The sequence below is a fragment of the Paramormyrops kingsleyae genome, chromosome 11, assembly GCF_048594095.1.
Source record: "Paramormyrops kingsleyae isolate MSU_618 chromosome 11, PKINGS_0.4, whole genome shotgun sequence".
Classification (NCBI taxonomy): domain Eukaryota; kingdom Metazoa; phylum Chordata; class Actinopteri; order Osteoglossiformes; family Mormyridae; genus Paramormyrops; species Paramormyrops kingsleyae.
Genome location: NC_132807.1, coordinates 11,017,596 through 11,037,948, shown reverse-complemented (window position 1 = coordinate 11,037,948; position 20,353 = coordinate 11,017,596). Strand labels below are relative to the sequence as shown.

The window sequence follows — 20,353 nt, the reverse complement described above, 5'->3', positions numbered from 1 at the left end:
AGAAGCTGTTATTGTCGTTCTTACAAACATGATTGATTTGTGCAGCTTGCATCACTTTGCACAGGTAAACACAGGTCAAAAAACTACATGAATGCGCTTTATGGTGACCTTTGACCTCTTCACTTATGGACAGAATGTCAGGAGTTCACGTTGCTACAGTAATCAAGTGCTACTAGTGTGGCTAGCTGGCAAAAGGGAAATACCCAAATACCCAATGCCAAAAAAGCACAATACACATTGCCTCAACAGCCGCTTCATTAGATAAACCTGCCTGTTTATGCAGACAACCTGCTTGAGGCTGCAATTCAATACATAAGGCCAGTAGACAGGGTCAAGAGGTTCAGTAATTGTTTGACAAGCTTTAGAATGGGCAACAGGTGTGATCTAAATGTTTTTTGTAACACATTCTAATGGCAGATGTGCTTCCAGCATTTCAGAAACAGCTACCATCCTGGGATTTTCCTACAGCAGTGTCTAGTGGAGGACAGTGTGATAAAGAAGAGCCAGTCAGCAGCGGCTCTGTTGGTGGAAGCACCTTGTTTTTGAGACTAGTCAGAGGAAAATGGCTGGGCTCATTAAGGACTTAACTGCACTCTGGTCCTAACTGACCGGAGTCCATGAATTCATGCCTCACAGTATTCAGGCTACTCTGGAGCAAAAGGGAGTCTGACCATTATGTAAGTGCAAAAGATTCGTTTTAGTTTATTTTCAGTACTTTTTTTTTGGATTTCACTACTGCCCTGAGGCAGAAAAGAAACACAGGTCCACAGCAAGGAAATTAAACAATCAGGGAGGGAAAAAAAAGGGTTGTAAGATCTCAGTGCATCAGAGGTATCAAAAAACACACATTATTCATTTAGAAATACTTCAACATGTGATTCATGGAACAGAATGATGATGCTTTTTGTGGAATCACTGAAGAATATCTGCAGATTATTATTAGAATTTCATCATGCATAACAAACACCTTCTGCTATTCACAAATGTGTGGTATACTACACCCAAGCGGCCATCCCAGAGGACGGTACCGGCAGGCGTTACAGTAACTAAGCATCTCTCCCTGTCCATCATCACCCTATAACCCCATCCAAACATTAAAATCTATCTCTAGCTTGGATCTACTCTGAAACAACAACGGAAGGTTTCTAACTGGGGAAAAAAAATCATTATAATAAGTGAATAAGGTTAAGATGTTAACCATCGTCAGCTTTCCTCCACAGCTTCTCCCGTTCGCTGGAAACTTAATATCCTGCATGTAAAGGTTTCCCTGTATTTATCTGCAAGCTTTTAAAAATAAAAAAGCCCTTTGCAATGTATTACGTACAGTAAAACATTTTGGAATCATCTGCCATCGGATTTTACCGATTAACACTATGTCGTACAATACATTATCCTCCACCTACAAAAAAAAGCTAGCATTACGTTTGAAGTGCAGTCCAAAACCAAATGCAAACAAGATCCATGTATGAGTTGTATTACCTACAGTAAATACATTTCTGGTGCAAATCAGCACAGCAAATTGTTTAACGGTTAAGTGTATAGAGGATTAGTAGCTGCAACATTTATGACAGTCATACAATTTCAAGGATTACAACATGCAAGTGCACCGCATTCATAGTCGTTTTATCATTAAACCCAATCTGAAAACCCTATAGCCTCCACAAGTTCATAACCCTCAACCCAAGAAAGTACTGCAAATGAAATTTAGAGAAACGCACACCTCAGACAAGCATTACATTCAGATTGACAGACTACTGCTCATCTTCCGTTATGGCCTGCAGGAGCAGGAGGAGCTGGAGAAGGTCTACTTCCATCACTGCACATCTCAGCCCCACTCAAAACACTCTAGCGCTGCTTGTGTTTCTTCAAGTATCGAGCACGCTGGGCCATGTTGAGCTTCATTGCAAGTTTCATAATTAAATTCACAGGGATTACGGAGGTTGTGATCCATCTCTGCAAGAGAATAACTGATCAGCTTGTGCAGAAATTAATACAGCGGGTACTTAGATCACAACATTACTGTTCTGGCAAGAAAAGAGGTTCTATGACAGAACAGGTGGGCCTTCAGATCCTCACCAAGACGGCATGGGGAAAGTAGCCGGAAGTCTGGCTCTGCAGACCCACGGTCCTGATTGCGGAGGCCACATATCGCTCTGGCGTAGGCTTATCCAAGGTCGGTTTGCGAATCTTGGACATCTTGGTGGCCACAAAGAACGGCAGCACACTCTAGGGAAAAGAAAGGAGAAAGTGAAAGATAATGTTCCACCCAGAAGTACCATCAAGTTCATTCGGTAAATATATGAGATAATGCCCTGGACTTCCAAAGGAAATTGTGATGCAAGCACTGTCAATGTGCACATCCTAGGTGATGCCAAGGAAAGAATTTGTGGCAAATCATTTGTACAGTTGTCTCTCAGTATTTGCGTGGAATTGGGTCCAGGACTCCCTGCAAACACCAAAAAAATAAAAAATAGTGTAGTGTTTGCAGATGACGTATACTAAATCATCACTAGATTTATAATACTTAAAACAATAGAAATTGTCATACTGTTTAAGGAATAATGACAAGAACAAAAAAATCTGTACTTGTTCAGTTGAGAGGCAGCAGGGTTTTTCAGACACACCACTTCATTCACATGGATGCAGCGTAGCGTTCAAAACGCAACACTTACTTTTTGGAACTATCTGGATTTTTTTCCTTTCCAAATATTGGGAGTGGTTGGTGGAATCCGCCGATGTGAAATCCACGGATAATTATATCTTAATGTCCATCAACTCAGCATGTATACCTGCCTATTCTCAGTACCAGTACCTACATGTAATTAATATTTTTATTTGTCTTTATATGCTCACATACTGTTTTTTTTCTCCCATGCATCTTTCACGTCTTGAAAAAGTACGGCCAGTACTTTTGGGATGGGGCACCAACTAGGTGGATCAGTGTGGATCCCAATGCCTCAGTGCAGTGATGCGGACACTGTGGCCGACAGGTTTGCCCATCCAGTGGTCATTGTGGGTCCCAGAGCCCCAGTGCAGTGATGGGGACACTGTGGCTGACAGGTTTGCTCATCCTGTGGTCTGTGTGGGTCCCAGAGCCCCAGTGCAGTGATGGGGACACTGTGCTGTAAAAATGGTGCCATCCTTCGGATGAGATGTAAAGACAGGGCTCCTGACTCTCAGGCAATAAAACATCCCTGGGCATCCTTTGAAAGAGTATGGGTGGTACCCCAATGCTCTGGCTAAAATTGCCCACTGTGGCCCAATTAGATACAGAGGAGGATTAGGAGGCCAGATTTAACTGGTGAATTCTCTCCTGCCCCTTCACCACCATAACTACTGTGTGGTGAGCGTACTGGTGCAGAATGGCTGCCGTCGCATCCCCCAGGTGGGTGCTACACAGAGGTGGTGGCCGAACTGGTTCCCCTCTGGTTCAGTAAAGAGCATTGGCTGTCTTGGTAACATTCATTCTATATTACGCATTGGGAGCTGAACTGGAACTGAAATTCAACATGCTACATTAACCACTTACAAAAATACAAACATGGTTTGTTTGGAGTATATTCCTAATAAATTAAAATGCAACATGAATTTCAGTACAGTGAAACAGAACCATGACCAAAACGCAGTGAGCCATGCCTAGCTCTGCACACTTCTACCACAAGAGGGAGCCATTACAACACACACTATGGATGAGCAGCACAAATTAGAGGCTTGGCAGGAAGATGACGCAGACTGCTGGGACGAGTGCTCAGCAGAGCCACACACCTGAATAATGATCCCTTTGCTCTTGTATTCTGCATTGAGACCTTGTGTGAAGAAGTCTACGAAAGCCTAGAGAGAAATACAAATTTTTTGTGCAATGTTGACAAGGAGCGTAGCCAACTGAATTTCTGTTAGGTTAAGAAATATTTCAATCTAAATGAGGTACTTCTTAAAATCATAACGGAAACTACCAGACCAAAATATATTGATGCAACAGGGAGAGAGTAGCTAAATAGCTAAAAATCTTGAGAAAGAGCAATATGTGCTGTTCATGGCATCTTACCTTGGTTGCGGAATAGATGCTCAGAAGCGGCACAGGGTACAACGCACTCGCAGACGAGATGTTCAGAATCACACCTTTAGACCTGAATCAGAATTTTTGACAGGTTTTACATGGTATTAAACTGTATGACGCTGAACACTTTATTCCATTCATCCCTTTATTTTACAGTACTGGGTCATGGAGTAACTGGAGGCCATCCTCCTAGTTAACGTTGGGAACAATGCAGGGAAACGCCTGCATTAAATGCTTTCTCAAAAATTTTTGGTCACATGTCTAATAAAGGAAACGTTGAGGTAGATGTACCAGCCTCAGCTGCACATTTTCTCTTTGAAATGTGCAAAGAATGTCTGCCGCATTTCGGGATTTGTCAAAGATATCGGAAGCTGTTCTGTACTTTCTACCAGTTTTCCACACAATTGCCCCGGAGAACACCCTGCTCCATTCATGGCCGCTGCCTTGTGTGTTGCCATGGCAGCCGCTTCCATGTATGGTTCCCCTGCAGCCATGGGATATGCCACACAGCAGCGGAACACTCGCCTGAGTCGGAGACAGACCCGCGTCTACCGTGCAGGGGGGCAGAGTGTTTCGCCTGGTAACATGGGGCATTTACGTTTGCAGAGCTGGGGCTTTTTGCATCATTATCGGCAATCAATACATTGAATCAGCAAATGACTCCTGTGGACAACCAGCTGTAATGTTCACTTAAGCTGCATTGAAGCTGAAAAACAGACATTTCACATTCGGCATGATGTGCCCGGGAATATGCATGCGAGCGGGTGGGTATCGCTGGGTGTAACTGGCACTCCCCGAACCCATAACATGCCGATTCAGCACGTACATCAACAGCGTGTGAAATCACGACGCAGCCTAGAGTGCTCAGAGTGCGACGCTCACCTGTCCAACATCTTTGGAAGCACCAGGCGCGACATCTGAATGCAGGGGCCAAATGAACAAGAGTAAATAAGAGCAAAAGATTCATTTCTGCCAAATAACATGCAGATTTTAAGGCTGCCCAGGGCTGCACCCTGCAGCTCTGTGGGGCCCCAACTTATTTACAGCACTACGGTACATTACAGGGAATGGGAGAGTCCGCAAAGGAGAGGAAAGATTCTGTGTGGGTGGTGAACAGACAGCGTGGGGGGAGTTCGTCGTTGCTCTGGGACCCACAGAAACTGCCGATACAACAGCAAGGAGCAGTGAGGTGAGACAGAAGTTCCGTGTGGGTTGGAGTTGGGAAGTAGGGGAGATATAATTAGCTGCAAGTTACCTGACAAACCGAAGTAATGTTGACATTTATCATCTTGGTGACGAACTAAAATAAAAAGACAACGACGACGACAGTTAACCTGACATACAAATGTTTAAATGGAACTCAGACATATTAAATGGAAATGAAAATAAAAGTTAACTCACTTTGTCCAGATCATTTATATTAAGGAAGAATTCAGGGAAGGGATATGAAATTCCAACATTGTTAACTGTCAAAGAAAAAGAGAATAAGACTTCCTCGTGCTCTGCAGTACTATTTCAAACAAAATACTTTAAAAATAATTTCTATAACTACCCTTAGAGCCATTGTTAAAACAACATATTGTGATTATGAGCATTCATATTGTCATGAATTTGAATATCGTATCGTGATAGGAGCCTAAACACTTGTTTTCTCACGTAAATGAGTTATAATGCACTATTTTCAAGCAAACACCACTGAGATATGATTCAGTACGTTTACATGCACAGTTAAGTCGAGCTACAGTTACAGCTTGATTCTGCCATTTAATCGGACTGCTGTCCTTGTCCCAGTGTACATGCATGGGAGGGGAATCGATTTATTGACTGAAGTGTGTTCGACTCCGGTACAATAGGCGGCGATATGGCTCCTTTCAGCTTGTTAATACTGGGCTTTTCCTGGTAGACCTATTACATCACAGATGCAAAAAAAATAATAAAAGTAATAATAATGGATGTGTGGACAAATGCAGTGACGCAAGCTTTAACTGCAATCTGGTCTGAAGAACAGATACAAGACCAGTATAGCATAACAAGAAATAAAGTATTTTAAAGTACAATGTTGGTATTAATAGCATACGTTCTTCAGTCCTATTTTTCAAATTTAGTACAAAATGCCCGTCTCGCATTGCGCAGAGTGCCTAGGCCAGTGAGTCCGACTGAACGTAAACACATAGCAGTAAATCGACTCCCGATTGCATTATGAGAGATTTGATTTAGTGCAATTTCAGTCAGACTGAAACAGTTGGGCAGTCAGAGAAAGAAGCTCTAGCAATAAAACATATCACTGGTGTTTTCCAGTGTTACTGCAACAAAAAAAGAAAAGTGTCTTCATTCTGACACATTAGATTTCATTTTGCACGCCATTCAATTTGCCACCTTTATTCATGTTCTGAATCCGAAAGGCAAACTTAAACAAAAATGGAACACTGAAATAAAAAAATAATGACTATTTATATCATGACAATTGTCGATGTTGTTTGATATGAAAAAAATATTTTGCCATAACCTCCCAGGCCTAACTACCCTATATAATACTAACCCTGACTAATGACATCTGCACAAAAAAAAGTATTATTAAACATTCTAATAAATAAAGATGGCTCTTACTCACCCAGCACTCCAACCTCGAGAGCAGCTAGTCCTGCCTCTATTTTGGGATAGATATCAGCAGCTTCAAAATCCACTGCAATAGTTCTTGTCTCAACGCTGAACCGAGATTCTGAGAGGGGGAGAAAAAGAGTATTCAGATACAACGAACCAAAGTCTAAAAGCAGGCAAAATTGAGAAACTTTACATTACACAATGCAACGAGCTTAAGGGATTTGTATTTTCCCTCAAACTGAAGAAAAGACAAAGAATTTGCAGTAAGGCCATGGAAATGGGTTGCCGAGAGAAAGGGAAACTTCCCTTTGACAGAAATGCTAGGATCCAGAGCAAAAATCAACAAGCAAGAAATACCCTTCGATTCAGCCAGGAGGCGGCGCTGCAACACAGACTCAGAGATAAACTCTAATGAATCCCCTAGGCCGCTCTTAGAAATTTATCACAATATAATTTACTGCCCAAAGACTCACAGAAAGTCTGGTGCATTCTGCAAATTGTCACAGGAACAATCCTTTGTCCCAAAGACGCCTGCAATGATACCGAATATTCCAGGCAATAAAAGCACAGTGAAGAAAGCATCATGCTGGAATAACGTCTGTCTGCTGCAAACATGGGTGTGGCCCAGCATGGCAGAAGTAGGGGACGGGGGGGGGGGGGGGGAGGGGTGCGGCAGGCTCTGGCAGGCTCAGCCCGGAGCTCGTGACTCCACTGACAGCCCCCACACCCAGGCTCCAGGCACGACGATGGAAATTACGCTCTAGCTGATAGCAACCTCACGCCATGCACACACACACACACACACACACACACACACACACACACACACACACACACACACACACCTCTTTAATGTTTTTTTCTAATGCAAAGCCCCCCATTCCAGCACAAGGCTGGGGTACACCCTGGACACGATGCCAGTCTCTACACACGCACACACACATTCATATACAGTCGCTTCAGAGACACCATGTCTGTGCATGTCTTTGGACTGCAGAAGGAGACCAGAGTACCTGGAGAAAACCTACACAACATGGAGGCAGCCTGCAAACTCCACAGGGAGGTGGGATTTGAATCCTTCACCCTTGAAGTGTGAGGCAACAGTGCTATGCAGGGAGCCGCCCATTAAAGGGGACAGCATTCACCTAATTTGAATTGTGGAGGGAAAAACGGCAACATGCTTACAGCCCAATGTGCACTGGAATCCCCCCTCTACACACACACACACACACACACACACACACACACACACACACACACAGGGGTGGACTGGCAACAAAAAGAATATTGTCAAGTGGCCCCCATTTGATATTTTGCTGCCACCAGCACACTCCACAATTTTAGCCCAGCATTTATCAACAAACCGGTTAATAAAACTGAGAAATACCAAACAGAACAATAATTAAGCCAACAGCCATGGAAATGAAGTGGGAATTCCCCCACCACTGTGCCGTTCCCGTGGCAGTAACGTGCACACACATCGTCCGGATTTACATGAAATGGGGAAAAAAGAAAAAGCACAAGATGGTGTTCACACACGCACACATGCTCCCTCCCTCCCAGACTTTCATCTCCGTCTGCAGGGGTATCCTGACCCCCCCCCCCCTATCCACCCCCCCTGCAAGCTCCACCTCACGGTCTGCGTACACCTCCATCCGCGCAGTCCTGCACTGTCGGTGCCAGCCTGGCTGCACAGAGCAGGCACGGCGCCTGCCTTTCAAACATGGCTAAAAATAGCACAGCTTATTTTCATGGGGCAGTCGTGCTTCCTCTCAGTGGAGCTGCGCTCACGCCATCTCTAGGTGAACATGTCACTTTTATACCCACTCACGTAATGGACTTTTCACACCGGTTTCGGATGGTAAAACCACAAACCCAGCCATTTTTTTTTCCTAAAAAAAAAAAAAAAAAAAGAGGAATAGCCCTGTTTGTACACGGTGTTTGTTCTTTTTCTTATTAATGAATCTTTTTTAGGGAAGCAGATAATTAAAATTACTATAATATTTTAATGTCTATCTGCATCGACTAACTTGGCAATCTGATCTGGCCTGAATCGTATGCAAGCAGGGTGACTATGACTGGGTTGCGTCTGGACAGTCGGGATTTCCCGTCCTCTGTCTGGACTGCTGCTGGGCGTCCTCCTCTTAGCCCCCTTGTCCTCCTTTCCTCCCTCCTACCCGCCTCCCTGTCTAGCGCCACTCCCCCAGTTGCAGGAAAAACTTGAAACACCCGTACATACATACTACAGAAGCAGAGAACGGCCATGTTTGCAATAACCCCCACCCACCTACCACGCTCAACAATTTTTCATAGGTATCCTCCATTTTGAGCCTTACTCTTCCTTTTTGGACATGGGTCTCCTCCTATTTGGACACGGGTCTCCTCCTGTTTGGACACGGGCCTCCTCCTGTTTGGACACGGGCCTCCTCCTTTTTGGACACGGGCCTCCTCCTTTTTGGACACGGGCCTCCTCCTTTTTGAGCCTTACTCCTCCGTTTTGGATCCAGGCCTCATCAGTTTTGAGCCCTACTCCTCCTTTTGGATACAGGTCTCCTCTGTTTTGAGCCATACTCTTCCTTTCTGAGCCCTACTGTTCCTTTCTGAACCCTACGCTTCCTTTTTGGATACAGGTCTCCTCTGTTTTGAGCTTTATTCCTCCATTTTGGACACATGACTTTTTAGAGTCATGCCAGTGGACACCCCTTGTGTAAGCGTAATGTTTGATTGGATGTAAAATGTCACACACAGGTTGCAACTTTATCACATTGGGGGAGGGGGAGGGGAATTAGAGAGACACCAAAACGACAAAGAGTCTTTGAATATTCCCAAAATGTCAGGGAAACTCTGCTCAGTGCATCACCAATTAGCAAGAATAGTGATCTTTAATCGTGACTGCAGGGGAACCAATTTCAAAGAGCAGTGCTACATAACTGCTATAAAAGGGACAGCCATTAACCAAAGGCATACTGTGTAATCTCCTTACAGAAAACCTGAACAGCACAGGTCCGTCTGTGCGACATGGCAGCCTGGGACAGGTGCTGGCTGGGACTAGAGATGGGAGATCCACATTTTTTCAGTTCCGATCCGATTCCGATACACAACTGCCGATACTGATACAGATTCTGATACAAGAGCTCTTTTTATTTTGTTATACTTTATATATTAATTTTTTTAAGATAGTAAATACAGATGGAAAAAATGTATGACAAAAAATATTTAATTAGGCTACTACAAACATACATAACGTACTGTTCCACCTCATTTGTTTTAAGCGTTTTTGAGGCATTTGCAGGTTAATATGAATATCTTCAAAGCAAGTATATAAGTGGTGAATGCTTAAAATTTTAAGTTTTTCTCCCATTGCCATCAGCGCAGTTACACTTTTGTTGGTTGCGTTGGCAGCTCCTCTTGTATCAAAACTTTATTTTACATAGATTGCAAATCATTGTGCTACTGGTTTCTGTTAAAAGTGTAAAATACTCCGTAAAATAATCGTCACGTCTTATCTTACGCTCCTCGTACTGCGAAGGGTATGCGCATGACATCACAGCAGGCAGAAGTCACTGTACTCACACCCACTAAGTAGCAAAAAAGACTGAGGGCAGCGTTAGCGTTCGATTTGAATGCCGCAAAAAAACACATGTAAAATGGGAAAGAGCTGTCGTGCGATTGATTGCCAAAAACTAAGTATAGGACGTGGATCAGTCACGCATGGCCGATACCCGATCCGTCAAATAGGTCTGGATCAGCATCCAAATATCGGTATTGGTGCATCTCTAGCTGGGACACTCACCAATTGACTTAGATACATCGTCCAGCTTCTCCTGAGAGCGGCTGATGAGGACGACAGCAAAGCCACGACGAGCGAGCTGGCAAATGGAATGAGAGTGAACACCTACTGCTCCACACAGATGCCCCACCCCCACCAGAAAAGCTTACTTCATTCTCTACCTCTGCAAACCTGCAAGCTTGGCTATATATTAAAAAAGAACTAAATTAAACAAACATTAACAAAACAAAGTCAGAACAGAAAACCATGCACATGTACATAAAAAGAACTGGTGTTGTTACGGAAGGAGAAGCTGCAGTGCTGCTTCAGAAGCTCATGAAATGTGTTTGGGGGGAAAACAAGTGTAAGCTTTTCTTAAATAAAATGTACAAGCCCCCCCTCCCCGATCCCTGAGAGGAAGCTCCGTCCCGATGAGTCACCGTGATTTCCCTGGAGGACACGAGACATATTTGCCCGGGAATCTTACCTCCTCCGCAAAGGCTTTCCCAATGCCGTCTGTGGCTCCAGTCACCACTAGTCAAGACAAAGGAAGACACAGGGGGAGAGGTTAGCCAGGTCAGTGTCACAGGTGGGGGCCTGGAATCTGTCCTAGGTAGCAGAGGACACATGTCTGTGGCACACCTTGGATGGGATATCAGTGCACACACACACACACACACACACACCAGACAAACAAAGAGTCATTTAAATATCATATAAATTAAAAGCTAGTGCCAGTAGGGTAGGGCAGGGAAAGGCCAAAATTTTGATCTTTTCATTCTGCATTCCCAAAATTCCAACAAACCACATACTGTGAGACGCTTCATACCCAATTTCCACACAGAGTCTGGTTAGTGTAGCTTTGGCTGCGCCTGCCTGACTGTCCCCATCTCTGCAGGGTCACGCAGCTATTTTAAGCCCAGTGCCCATCATCCTTTATTCAGCTACCCGCCTAAAAATAGGAGGCAAGCAGACAGGGAGAGCGCTAGCAGCCAGAATGTATTTATAGAAACAACAGGAGAAAGTGGGAGAACGCTGCTCCTGTTCACCCCCTTCCATCATACCCAAGAGGAAATTGAGGGCAGAAGAGCCCCAAGCCCTCAGCCAGCCCTGAGCCCCAAGCGAAGCATGCTGGCTGCCACAGAACTCAGGCGTGATTAAAGATTAATTCAGGCAGCAAGCATCTACTGCAGCTGTGGGGGGGCGGGGGGGGGGGGGGGGGTGCACACCACAAACAATAAGAGAGCGGAAGGGCAAGGAAGGATCTTAGGGCAGCTATAAATAGCAAACAAGAGGGTGAAATGCAAGGGCAGAGTAGAGGGGACAAGAGGCAGAAGGACATTTATATTAACGAGTCGGTCCTGTCTCAGCCTCAGTCCCATGAATGGTCGACCAGCCTCTATAAGTCTGTTACCTCCTCTTATTGAGGATTAGGCTTCGAAATGGTAGCATCTGGGGCCAGCTTGTTGGCATCATTCCATTCCGTTGCAGTGGCTGCAGGTGAATGAGACTCACAGGCTATGGTAGAGTATATGTCTGAACTGCCTGTGTACCATGCCAACTGCAATAAAATTGCCGAAGTTGTCTCCTGATCATCAGTGTTCACTTTCGTCACACTTATGGACGCCCCTTATACTTGTGCATTGGACGACACCTTCACAACTAGCCTGGAAAGGCCTGGGTCATCACTGCAATGCAGGAGCAGAAGGGAGCCTGTGACTGCCGCATGTGGGCTGGTTTGGGTACAGAGCCAGGTTCACGAGCACAGCATTGCCAACATACTCTTGGGTCCAAAGGAACACTGCTACGCAGCAAACATTTGCAAATGGCACAGAGAAATATAATGTAGATATGAAAGTGACAGAATTTGCCATGGAAACATATTCATTCAGTACCTGCCAACCAGATGCAAGGTACGGGTTCTGGGTACCACAGGTATCATAATTCCTTATTACCCATGAAAAAAAAAAACAGAAGCTTCCTCACATGCACACTGCAGAAAATAGCTCTGTACTGGTTAATTAATAAGGAGATCACCCCTCCCCATACTGGTTAATTAATAATAAGGAGATCACCCCTCCCCGTACTGGTTAATTAATAATAAGGAGATCACCCCTCCCCGTACTGGTTAATTAATAATGAGGACATCACCACTCCCCGTACTGGCTAATTAATAATGAGGACATCACCCCTCCCCGTACTGGCTAATTAATAATGAGGACATCACCCCTCCCCGTACTGGCTAATTAATAATGAGGACATCACCCCTCCCCGTACTGGTTAATTAATAATGAGGACATCACCCCTCCCCGTACTGGCTAATTAATAATGAGGACATCACCCCTCCCCGTACTGGCTAATTAATAATGAGGACATCACCACTCCCCGTACTGGCTAATTAATAATGAGGACATCACCACTCCCCGTACTGGCTAATTAATAATGAGGACATCACCCCTCCCCGTACTGGCTAATTAATAATGAGGACATCACCCCTCCCCGTACTGGCTAATTAATAATGAGGACACCACCACTCCCCGTACTGGCTAATTAATAATGAGGACATCACCACTCCCCGTACTGGCTAATTAATAATGAGGACATCACCCCTCCCCGTACTGGCTAATTAATAATGAGGACACCACCACTCCCCGTACTGGCTAATTAATAATGAGGACACCACCACTCCCCGTACTGGCTAATTAATAATGAGGACATCACCACTCCCCGTACTGGCTAATTAATAATGAGGACATCACCACTCCCCGTACTGGCTAATTAATAATGAGGACATCACCCTTTCCAGATTAAAAAAAAAAATATATCTGAAAAAGTCATGTTTCCAGCAGGTTTGGGGTGGGGGTTCAATCTACAAAAGCCCTCCTGACAAGCACATTCCCATCTTCAGCAGCATGAAGCATCTGACCATGCAAGCAGACGCGTGATCACCGGCTGCAGGTCTTTGGGGGTTAATCTTTGACGTGATCACTGGCTGCAGGTCTGGGGTTGGGATGGGGAGGGGGTTTAATCTTTGACGTGAACATCTGACGAATCACACACAAGTTGAGAGCTGTGTGAAACATGAGTCTGTGATGGCGCAGGTGGGTGGTCTGAGGGGCTGGTGGGGGGGGGGGGGGGGGGTCCTTTAATGCAGCTTATTCTCCGGTCGTGCAAAGACCCTTTTTTAAGCATTCTGTTCCAATTCAATATGTAGCAGGTTTGTATCAGTCATGCACAAATCTAAGCGTGCAAGAAGGCAGCGGTTCTGCAGAGCAGCTACAAATGGTGGCTCGTTGATACCCACATGCTATCACACCCTGACGACGCAGTGGCTAAATATTCCCGAGCTAAAAAAAGCACAGCTGCATTATAAATAGCAGCCGAGCTCCGCAGCCCCGTCTAGAGCAGTGGCAGCGTTTGAATACCAAGTAGATGCCACCCTCGGCTCCACATAGCATTAGAAGCCAGGAGCTGGGATGTGCGTTTACATCTGGTGCGAGGGAAAGCACCCGTGACGACCATCACGCACTAACACCTCCCAGGCTTCGGTTTCACACCTCACTTCATTCGTGGCGAGCCACTGCATGAAAAAAAAATCTGCAGTGGAAATTATATTTATATATGGTATTGCCTGCATAGTTAATGTAACATTTCATTTTTGCACAGAAGAGGATTCAAGGAGGGAGGGGGGGGGGGAAACACATTCATTCTCACTTTAGTGATAATTATGAAGTGTTATACGGTGCAAAAAAGACCTTATTCTCCACTGATGTTATAACCTAGTCCCTCTAGGGTACAATACCAAAATCTATCATTTCATAGGGCAGCAATTCTCACAAATTATTACCGAATGGATTACTAACCAACGCATCATGAAAGCATTTTCCTCGCACCATATTTCAAGCAGGTAGCTGGGAGGGAGCAAAAACATGGACGGTCTGGGGGACCCCGAGGACCGGCCTGAAAAACGCTGTAATACTGGCTGCTTATAGCACAGTCTGATGAATAAACCTCAGGTGCAGTAATGCAGCACCATGTATAAGGAGAGAGAGACCCTAAGTGCACAGACCTGCATGAAGCACCTCAATACAGAGGATGAGAGCAGCAACAGAAAGGATTTCCTAGGAGTAATAATGAGAAGCAGCGTGATGCTGCTTTTAGGGATTCAGGGCTCACTAGAGCAAGGTTTCTCAACCCAGTCCTCGGGGACCACCAGACGGTCCACGTTTTTGCTCTCTCCCAATTGGCAGGGAATTGGGAGAGAGCAAAAACATGGACCGTCAGGTGGTCCCCGAGGACCGGGTTGAGAAACCCTGCACTAGAGTTTACAGCATAATGTAGGGGAGAAATCCTCCATTTTGAAGGGGTGGAAAGGCATAGGGGGGTTGACTGCAGTTTATCCACAGTCAATCTCAGATACTGTGTTATGGGTCGTCTGTGATGGGTAATGCACACTACATTTCCCTTTTAAAATCATTCATCATCCACCTTTCCTGGTACAACTCGCCGAGAAAATGCAGGTCACCATCTTAAACGCTAAATAAGAAAAGCACTGTCACTGCGTATTTATCAGGCAGCTGAGTTTGGAATCAAGTTTTGTGTGTCAGTATGGCTGCCACAGAATAATTCAATGACTGTTTTTAGGGGGAGTGTATTCCTGGTACACTGTAATCATTTAATTACTTGACCTTTCAGAAACCTTACAGAAAGGCTATTGTACAATGATATATGGGTCACTCCACTTTAATTCAGCAAATTTTGATGAAATTTGGTATGTGAATTACGCATACCTTTCAAAGCTCAAAATGTTTTTTTCTTCTTTTTGCCTTTTCTAGAGCCTAGGTAAAAAAGAAACGGCAATTCAGAGTGATTTATTAATTAGCTGTAACATGTATTACAGCTACAAGGATACAATAGGATTTTGAAAGGCCGCATGAATTTAATGGACATTTTCACATGAACTTTTTCCAAAAAATCCATAACATGAGCTTGGGCGGTCTAGGCGAGTTGGTGTAGAATGACGCACTATTGGGGCAATGCTGGGATGAGCAGCATTCACATTCCATGATGTTGAAAAGTGAGTCCCCAGTGATAGACACTTTGGGTATGGATCTCCACTTCATTTTTCCAGTGGACAGTAAGTGGCCGTAATAGGGCCTGGACTTCATCGTGCAAAGCAAAGGAAAAAATTCCTTAAAATCCCCCAATGCACTTACGCACTTCAGGCTTTCAGCTACACTTTAGGCTATTTTATGAAAGAAAAAGATTAAGAGAGTGTGATTAGAATGTAGTTTCAGTGATTATTTATTTAGTAAATTCAGAGCATTCTACATGCCTTTGAATAACAATTTTTTCCCCCATTTGAAATCCAGTAAAAGAGTACCATCATCAAAACAATCACCCACATGCCTTGTGTAAGGCTAAAAAAATAAATTTAAAAAACGTACACTTTTGGGGACCTGATCTCATGAAGGGGACCAAGTAAAAAGTCAGTGTTTCATATACTAGTACACTACATATTCGTTATAAAAGCTGACTGACACTCCAAGCCCTTCGCCGTTTTCACTGCAGTAAAATAAATGCAACTCACGAGATGAATTTTAAAAGAGAAATATTAAAAGTTAAATGTTACCAGACCTTATAAAAGTATTTCCTTGCTGAGCTTACCACTATATAGGTATAGATGAGCCATGTAGCTAGAACACTACCCGCAGTGTAGAAATGGCACTTTACCTGAAATTTAATTATAAATTTAAATAAAAATGTAAAATATTTCAAAAAGTTTGTCCAATTCAAATGTGAAGTTTTATCGTAATCAACATGCTGATGCGAAAACTTTTGGATACATGTTGCGTTAAAATGGAATGACCGAAGAATACAAAGAGCAAGTGTATACAATAACCAATTGTGTCAAACTTCCCTGGACTTCAAAGTACCCATCGAAAGCACATATCAAACTCAAAGTTCTGTAGACCTAGACAGTACAGCCGTCCGCACATATTGGTCCAAAGTGTGAGAAGTGAACCATGAATCGACTAATTACGTAACCCCCCCCCCCCCAAAAGATATCGTTGCAATGCTATGACAGTGACGAACCAACAGTACTGATTCTACCGCGTGGTTTAGAAATGTAACGTGGACCAATTAACGCCTACGTTATAACTGCACGAACGCAATACTGCGTGTTTTAATCACACGCGAATTGCACATATTTTCACGAAACTTCCCTTTCTAATGAATGACTGCAATTGCCACTGGTCGAGTCTAACACTAACAATGTCAACGGCTGACAAGGGATTCGATATACTGTGTAACTAAATTAGTAAGACCTCTTAACTGATAAGATTGCGCTACCCAACTCACCGGCCCATTTCCCAAGCTTTGTAGAGACAATCTGCCCATTCCCAAGCACCCATATCCGAAATCCAGAGAGTAGTCGGTAGAAGGACCACAATGACACCCAGGCCGCGGTGGCTGCGCCAATCCAGTACAGCGGAGCCTCGGTGCGGCGTAACACGGTCTCTAAACAAGGCTGCATGATGACGGTATTTGTAATAGCAAAGGTTTCGAATGCAAGGACTTAGTGGACTATGTCAAAGAAAACCGTCTTTATACTTCGGACCCAAAAATTGCAACATCGCATGGACGCAACTCTTTAAGTGTTTTCAGATTGGACTTAACGCCCCTAACCGCCTACCCACGACTTCGCTTCCGCTTCCATTGGCCTGGAGCTCTGTCAGTCACCGGCTCCTCCAATCGAATAGTATATTCATGTGTCAGTCACTGTAAGTCGATTTCATTCATTCTCTCTATGAAGTGGGAAGGGCGATCGTTGATCGGTAATCTCCGTGAGTGATTGGACAGCCTTTCAACCGGCCCACATTCTGAGCCTCTCATTGGTTCTAGACTTTCATGCGATTCACTCCGACCGGGAATATTATACGGTTGTAAAAGACACCGTACTTTCGAAAAGAATGCACATAGTCATTTTATTGGCCAGAAAGTAATACCTCCCATACTTTTTTGTCTTTACCAGTAAAACAATATGATTAAAGCAACGTCACTCATTATGAACTTACCTGTTCCCTGCCAATGCTTTATTTTCAGTTTTTGTGCGATACACAAACACGATTTATAAGTATAGAAGTATTTTGTTTTGTTTTAATAATATCCATTGTATATTATGATTATATAATTATGAAGTGGTAAAGCTATAGGCCATAGCGATCTAAAGATTTTTTGGACTACAGTCTTTGTTCGCACAAAGACTACACATCCCACAGTCCCCGCATTCTCGCTATTTTCGCTCGATCTTCTCACGCTTCATTTCGAGAGTAGGGTGCTGTTACAAACGCGGAAGTATTGGACATAGTTCCACTTTAATCGTGTATGGAAGTATTGTTGATCTTCCTCAATGACATTGTCTTTTTTTCCTAAGGACGTTTAAAGAAAACATAAACAAACACGGTGCACAAAAATCTAAACAGTAAAATAATCTTGAACAGCTTTACTAAATGTTCAAGTGTTGGTTGTTTTGAAAAACAAGTCGTTTGTACCCTACTTTCTGAGCTAACAAGGACACCTTTGTTGATACAGAATTCTACTAGACACCACAAATCATTTGTGCTGTCTTAGATCACATTTATTTGTAGTGAAACACTGATACATACACATACTATACAATGATCAGCCATAACATTAAAACCACGTGATTAATATTGTGTAGATCTCCGTCATGCCGCCAAACCAGCTCTGGCCCGTCAAGGCATAGACTCCACAAGCCAGTAAAGGTGTCCTGTGATATGTGGCATGCACCTGGCCTTCCACATGATGTTGCAGAAAATGTTACTCATCAGACCAGGCCACCTTCTTCCATTGCTCCATGGTCCAGTTCTGACACTCATATGCCCATTGTAGGTGCTTTCAGTGGTGACAGGGGTCAGCATGGGTGCTCTAACCGGTCTGCAGCTACGTAGCCCCATACGCAGGAAGCTGTGACGCACTGTGTGTTCTGACACCAATCTATCATAGCCAGCATGAACTTCTTCAGTTATTTATCCTACAGTAGCTCTCCTGTGCGATCGGACCAGGCAGGCTAGCCTTCGCTCCCCACACACATCAGTGAGCCTTGGGCTCCCATGGCCCCATCACTGGTTCACCAGTTGACCTTCACTTCACACCTGCACTAAAAATCCTACATCAAGAAATAATTATCTTTAACAAAAACACATATGCCATGATTATTGGCACGCCTGGAAATTATAGTGAGCACAATGTAACTGAAGCATGTTTCCCCTGTAAATTGTACATCTTTTAGTTGAGTGGAGTGAATAGGAACCTTCAAGCTGTAATCTATGACTTCCTGGTTAACAGGGATACGAACATGAGCCCAAATTCCCTTAGTCATCCATCAGCATGGGAAAGATAAGAGAACAAACAAACCAAATGAGGGAGAAGTGTGTTGATCTTCATAAGTCAGGGAATGGGTATTAAAAAATAGCTACTCGCCTTAAAATGCCCATTTCTACTGTTAGGGCAATAATAAAAAGGTGGATAATAACTGGAACTGCCTGAAAGCGGATCCAAGTTTATTTTTCCCCCACATACAGTGAGGAAGATCATAAGATCCCCAAGGATAACTGTTGGTGAATTACAAGACCAAGTAAAATCTTGAGGTTACCACGTCTCTGGAAAAACTATCAAACACCCATTTCATGCTAACAAATTATTTGGAAGGTATGCCAGAAAAACCTTTTTTTTTGTCAGTTAACCACAAATGTAAGCACCTGGAGTTTGCAAAACACTACTACAACATTGACTGGAATGAAATTCAATGGTCTGATGAAACAAAAATCGAGCATTTTGGCAATAAACATAAGGTGGGTTTGGCGTGAAAAGAAGGATGGCTATAATGAAATGAACCTTATCCCAAATGCAAAATATGGTGGAGGTTCTGTGATGTGGGTCTGTGGGCCCTGGAAACCTTGTTAGGGTACATGGCATTATGGACATTTTAAATCAAAATTTGGCTGCCGCTGCCAGGAAACAAGAACTGGGCTGTCATTGGGGGGGGTGGTAGTGTGTGGCTCAGTGGGCTAAGCGTGTGCCTGTAATCAGAAGGTCACTGGTTTAAACCCAGCCTCAGCACGTTTGTAGGTCCTTAAGCAAGGCCCTTAACCCCTGGGCGCTGCTATGGGTGGCTGCCCTTCACAGACAGCTTACTCTACAAAGAGCAAGTTGAGGGAGGTATAAAGACAATTTCCCCGCAGGGATAATAAAGTATCAATTATTATTGGGTCTTCCAGCAGGACAGTGATCCTAAGCACATGTCCAAATCAACACAAAAATGGTTAGCTGACTGCAGAATCAAGCTTCTGCTATGGCCATCTCAGTCTCCTAACCTGAACCCCATTGAAAACCTGTGAAGAGTGAAGGGAAGAGTGCACAAGAGAGGGCCAAGGACCCTGGATGATGTGGAGAGATTCTGTAAAGAGGAACAGTCTCAGATGTCCTGCTCTGTATTCTCCAACCTGATATAATGTTACAGGAGAAGACTCAGTGCTGTTATACTGGCAAAGGGAGGCTGTACAAAGTATTAAAAGCAGGGGTGCCAATAATCGTGGCACATGTGTTTTTGTTAAAGATAATTATTTCTTGATGAAGGATTTGTTTTTCTTTCACTAAATTTATTTTAAGGAAAGGTTGGATTTTTCTCAATTTTTCAGTGTGACATGAAGATGCTTCACCAAAAGGTGGATTTTTTTGTAACCCCTTTTACAAATCTCTACAAGGGAGCGTGTTGTTTATTTGTTCGGTTGTTTGTTTTTTTAATATAGAGTGATCTCTTATATTTTCCAGAGCTGTATATATAGTGTATAAGTAAGTATGATTGAGTTTAAAAAAATTATGAATTTTAAGATTGGATC

General features: G+C 43.7%; 1 protein-coding gene across 1 annotated transcript; it reads right to left on the bottom strand.

Annotated features, from left to right (window-relative positions):
- Positions 1-673: 673 nt before the first annotated feature.
- Positions 674-17,118, bottom strand: LOC111841056 (very-long-chain 3-oxoacyl-CoA reductase-B-like). The gene is made up of 11 exons (XM_023806540.2): positions 16,791-17,118; positions 10,915-10,961; positions 10,452-10,527; positions 6,669-6,776; positions 5,459-5,523; positions 5,313-5,357; positions 4,940-4,974; positions 4,046-4,127; positions 3,766-3,831; positions 2,077-2,226; positions 674-1,953 (listed from the first exon to the last, which is right to left on the bottom strand). The coding sequence occupies exons 1-11, from the start codon at positions 16,963-16,965 to the stop codon at positions 1,846-1,848; spliced, it is 957 nt and encodes a 318-aa protein (XP_023662308.1). The 5' UTR covers positions 16,966-17,118; the 3' UTR covers positions 674-1,845.
- Between the last annotated feature and the right edge of the window lie 3,235 nt (positions 17,119-20,353).

Bases quoted from the DNA above. Each gene is read 5' to 3' on its own strand.
- LOC111841056 (XM_023806540.2), bottom strand. From the start codon at position 16,965: ATGCAGCCTTGTTTAGAGACCGTGTTACGCCGCACCGAGGCTCCGCTG. The intron at 10,528-10,914 runs GTAAGATTCCCG...TCCATTTGCCAG, and splicing joins GGAAAGCCTTTGCGGAGGAG to CTCGCTCGTCGTGGCTTTGC. The intron at 3,832-4,045 runs GTAAGATGCCAT...ATTTCTCTCTAG, and splicing joins GCATCTATTCCGCAACCAAG to GCTTTCGTAGACTTCTTCAC.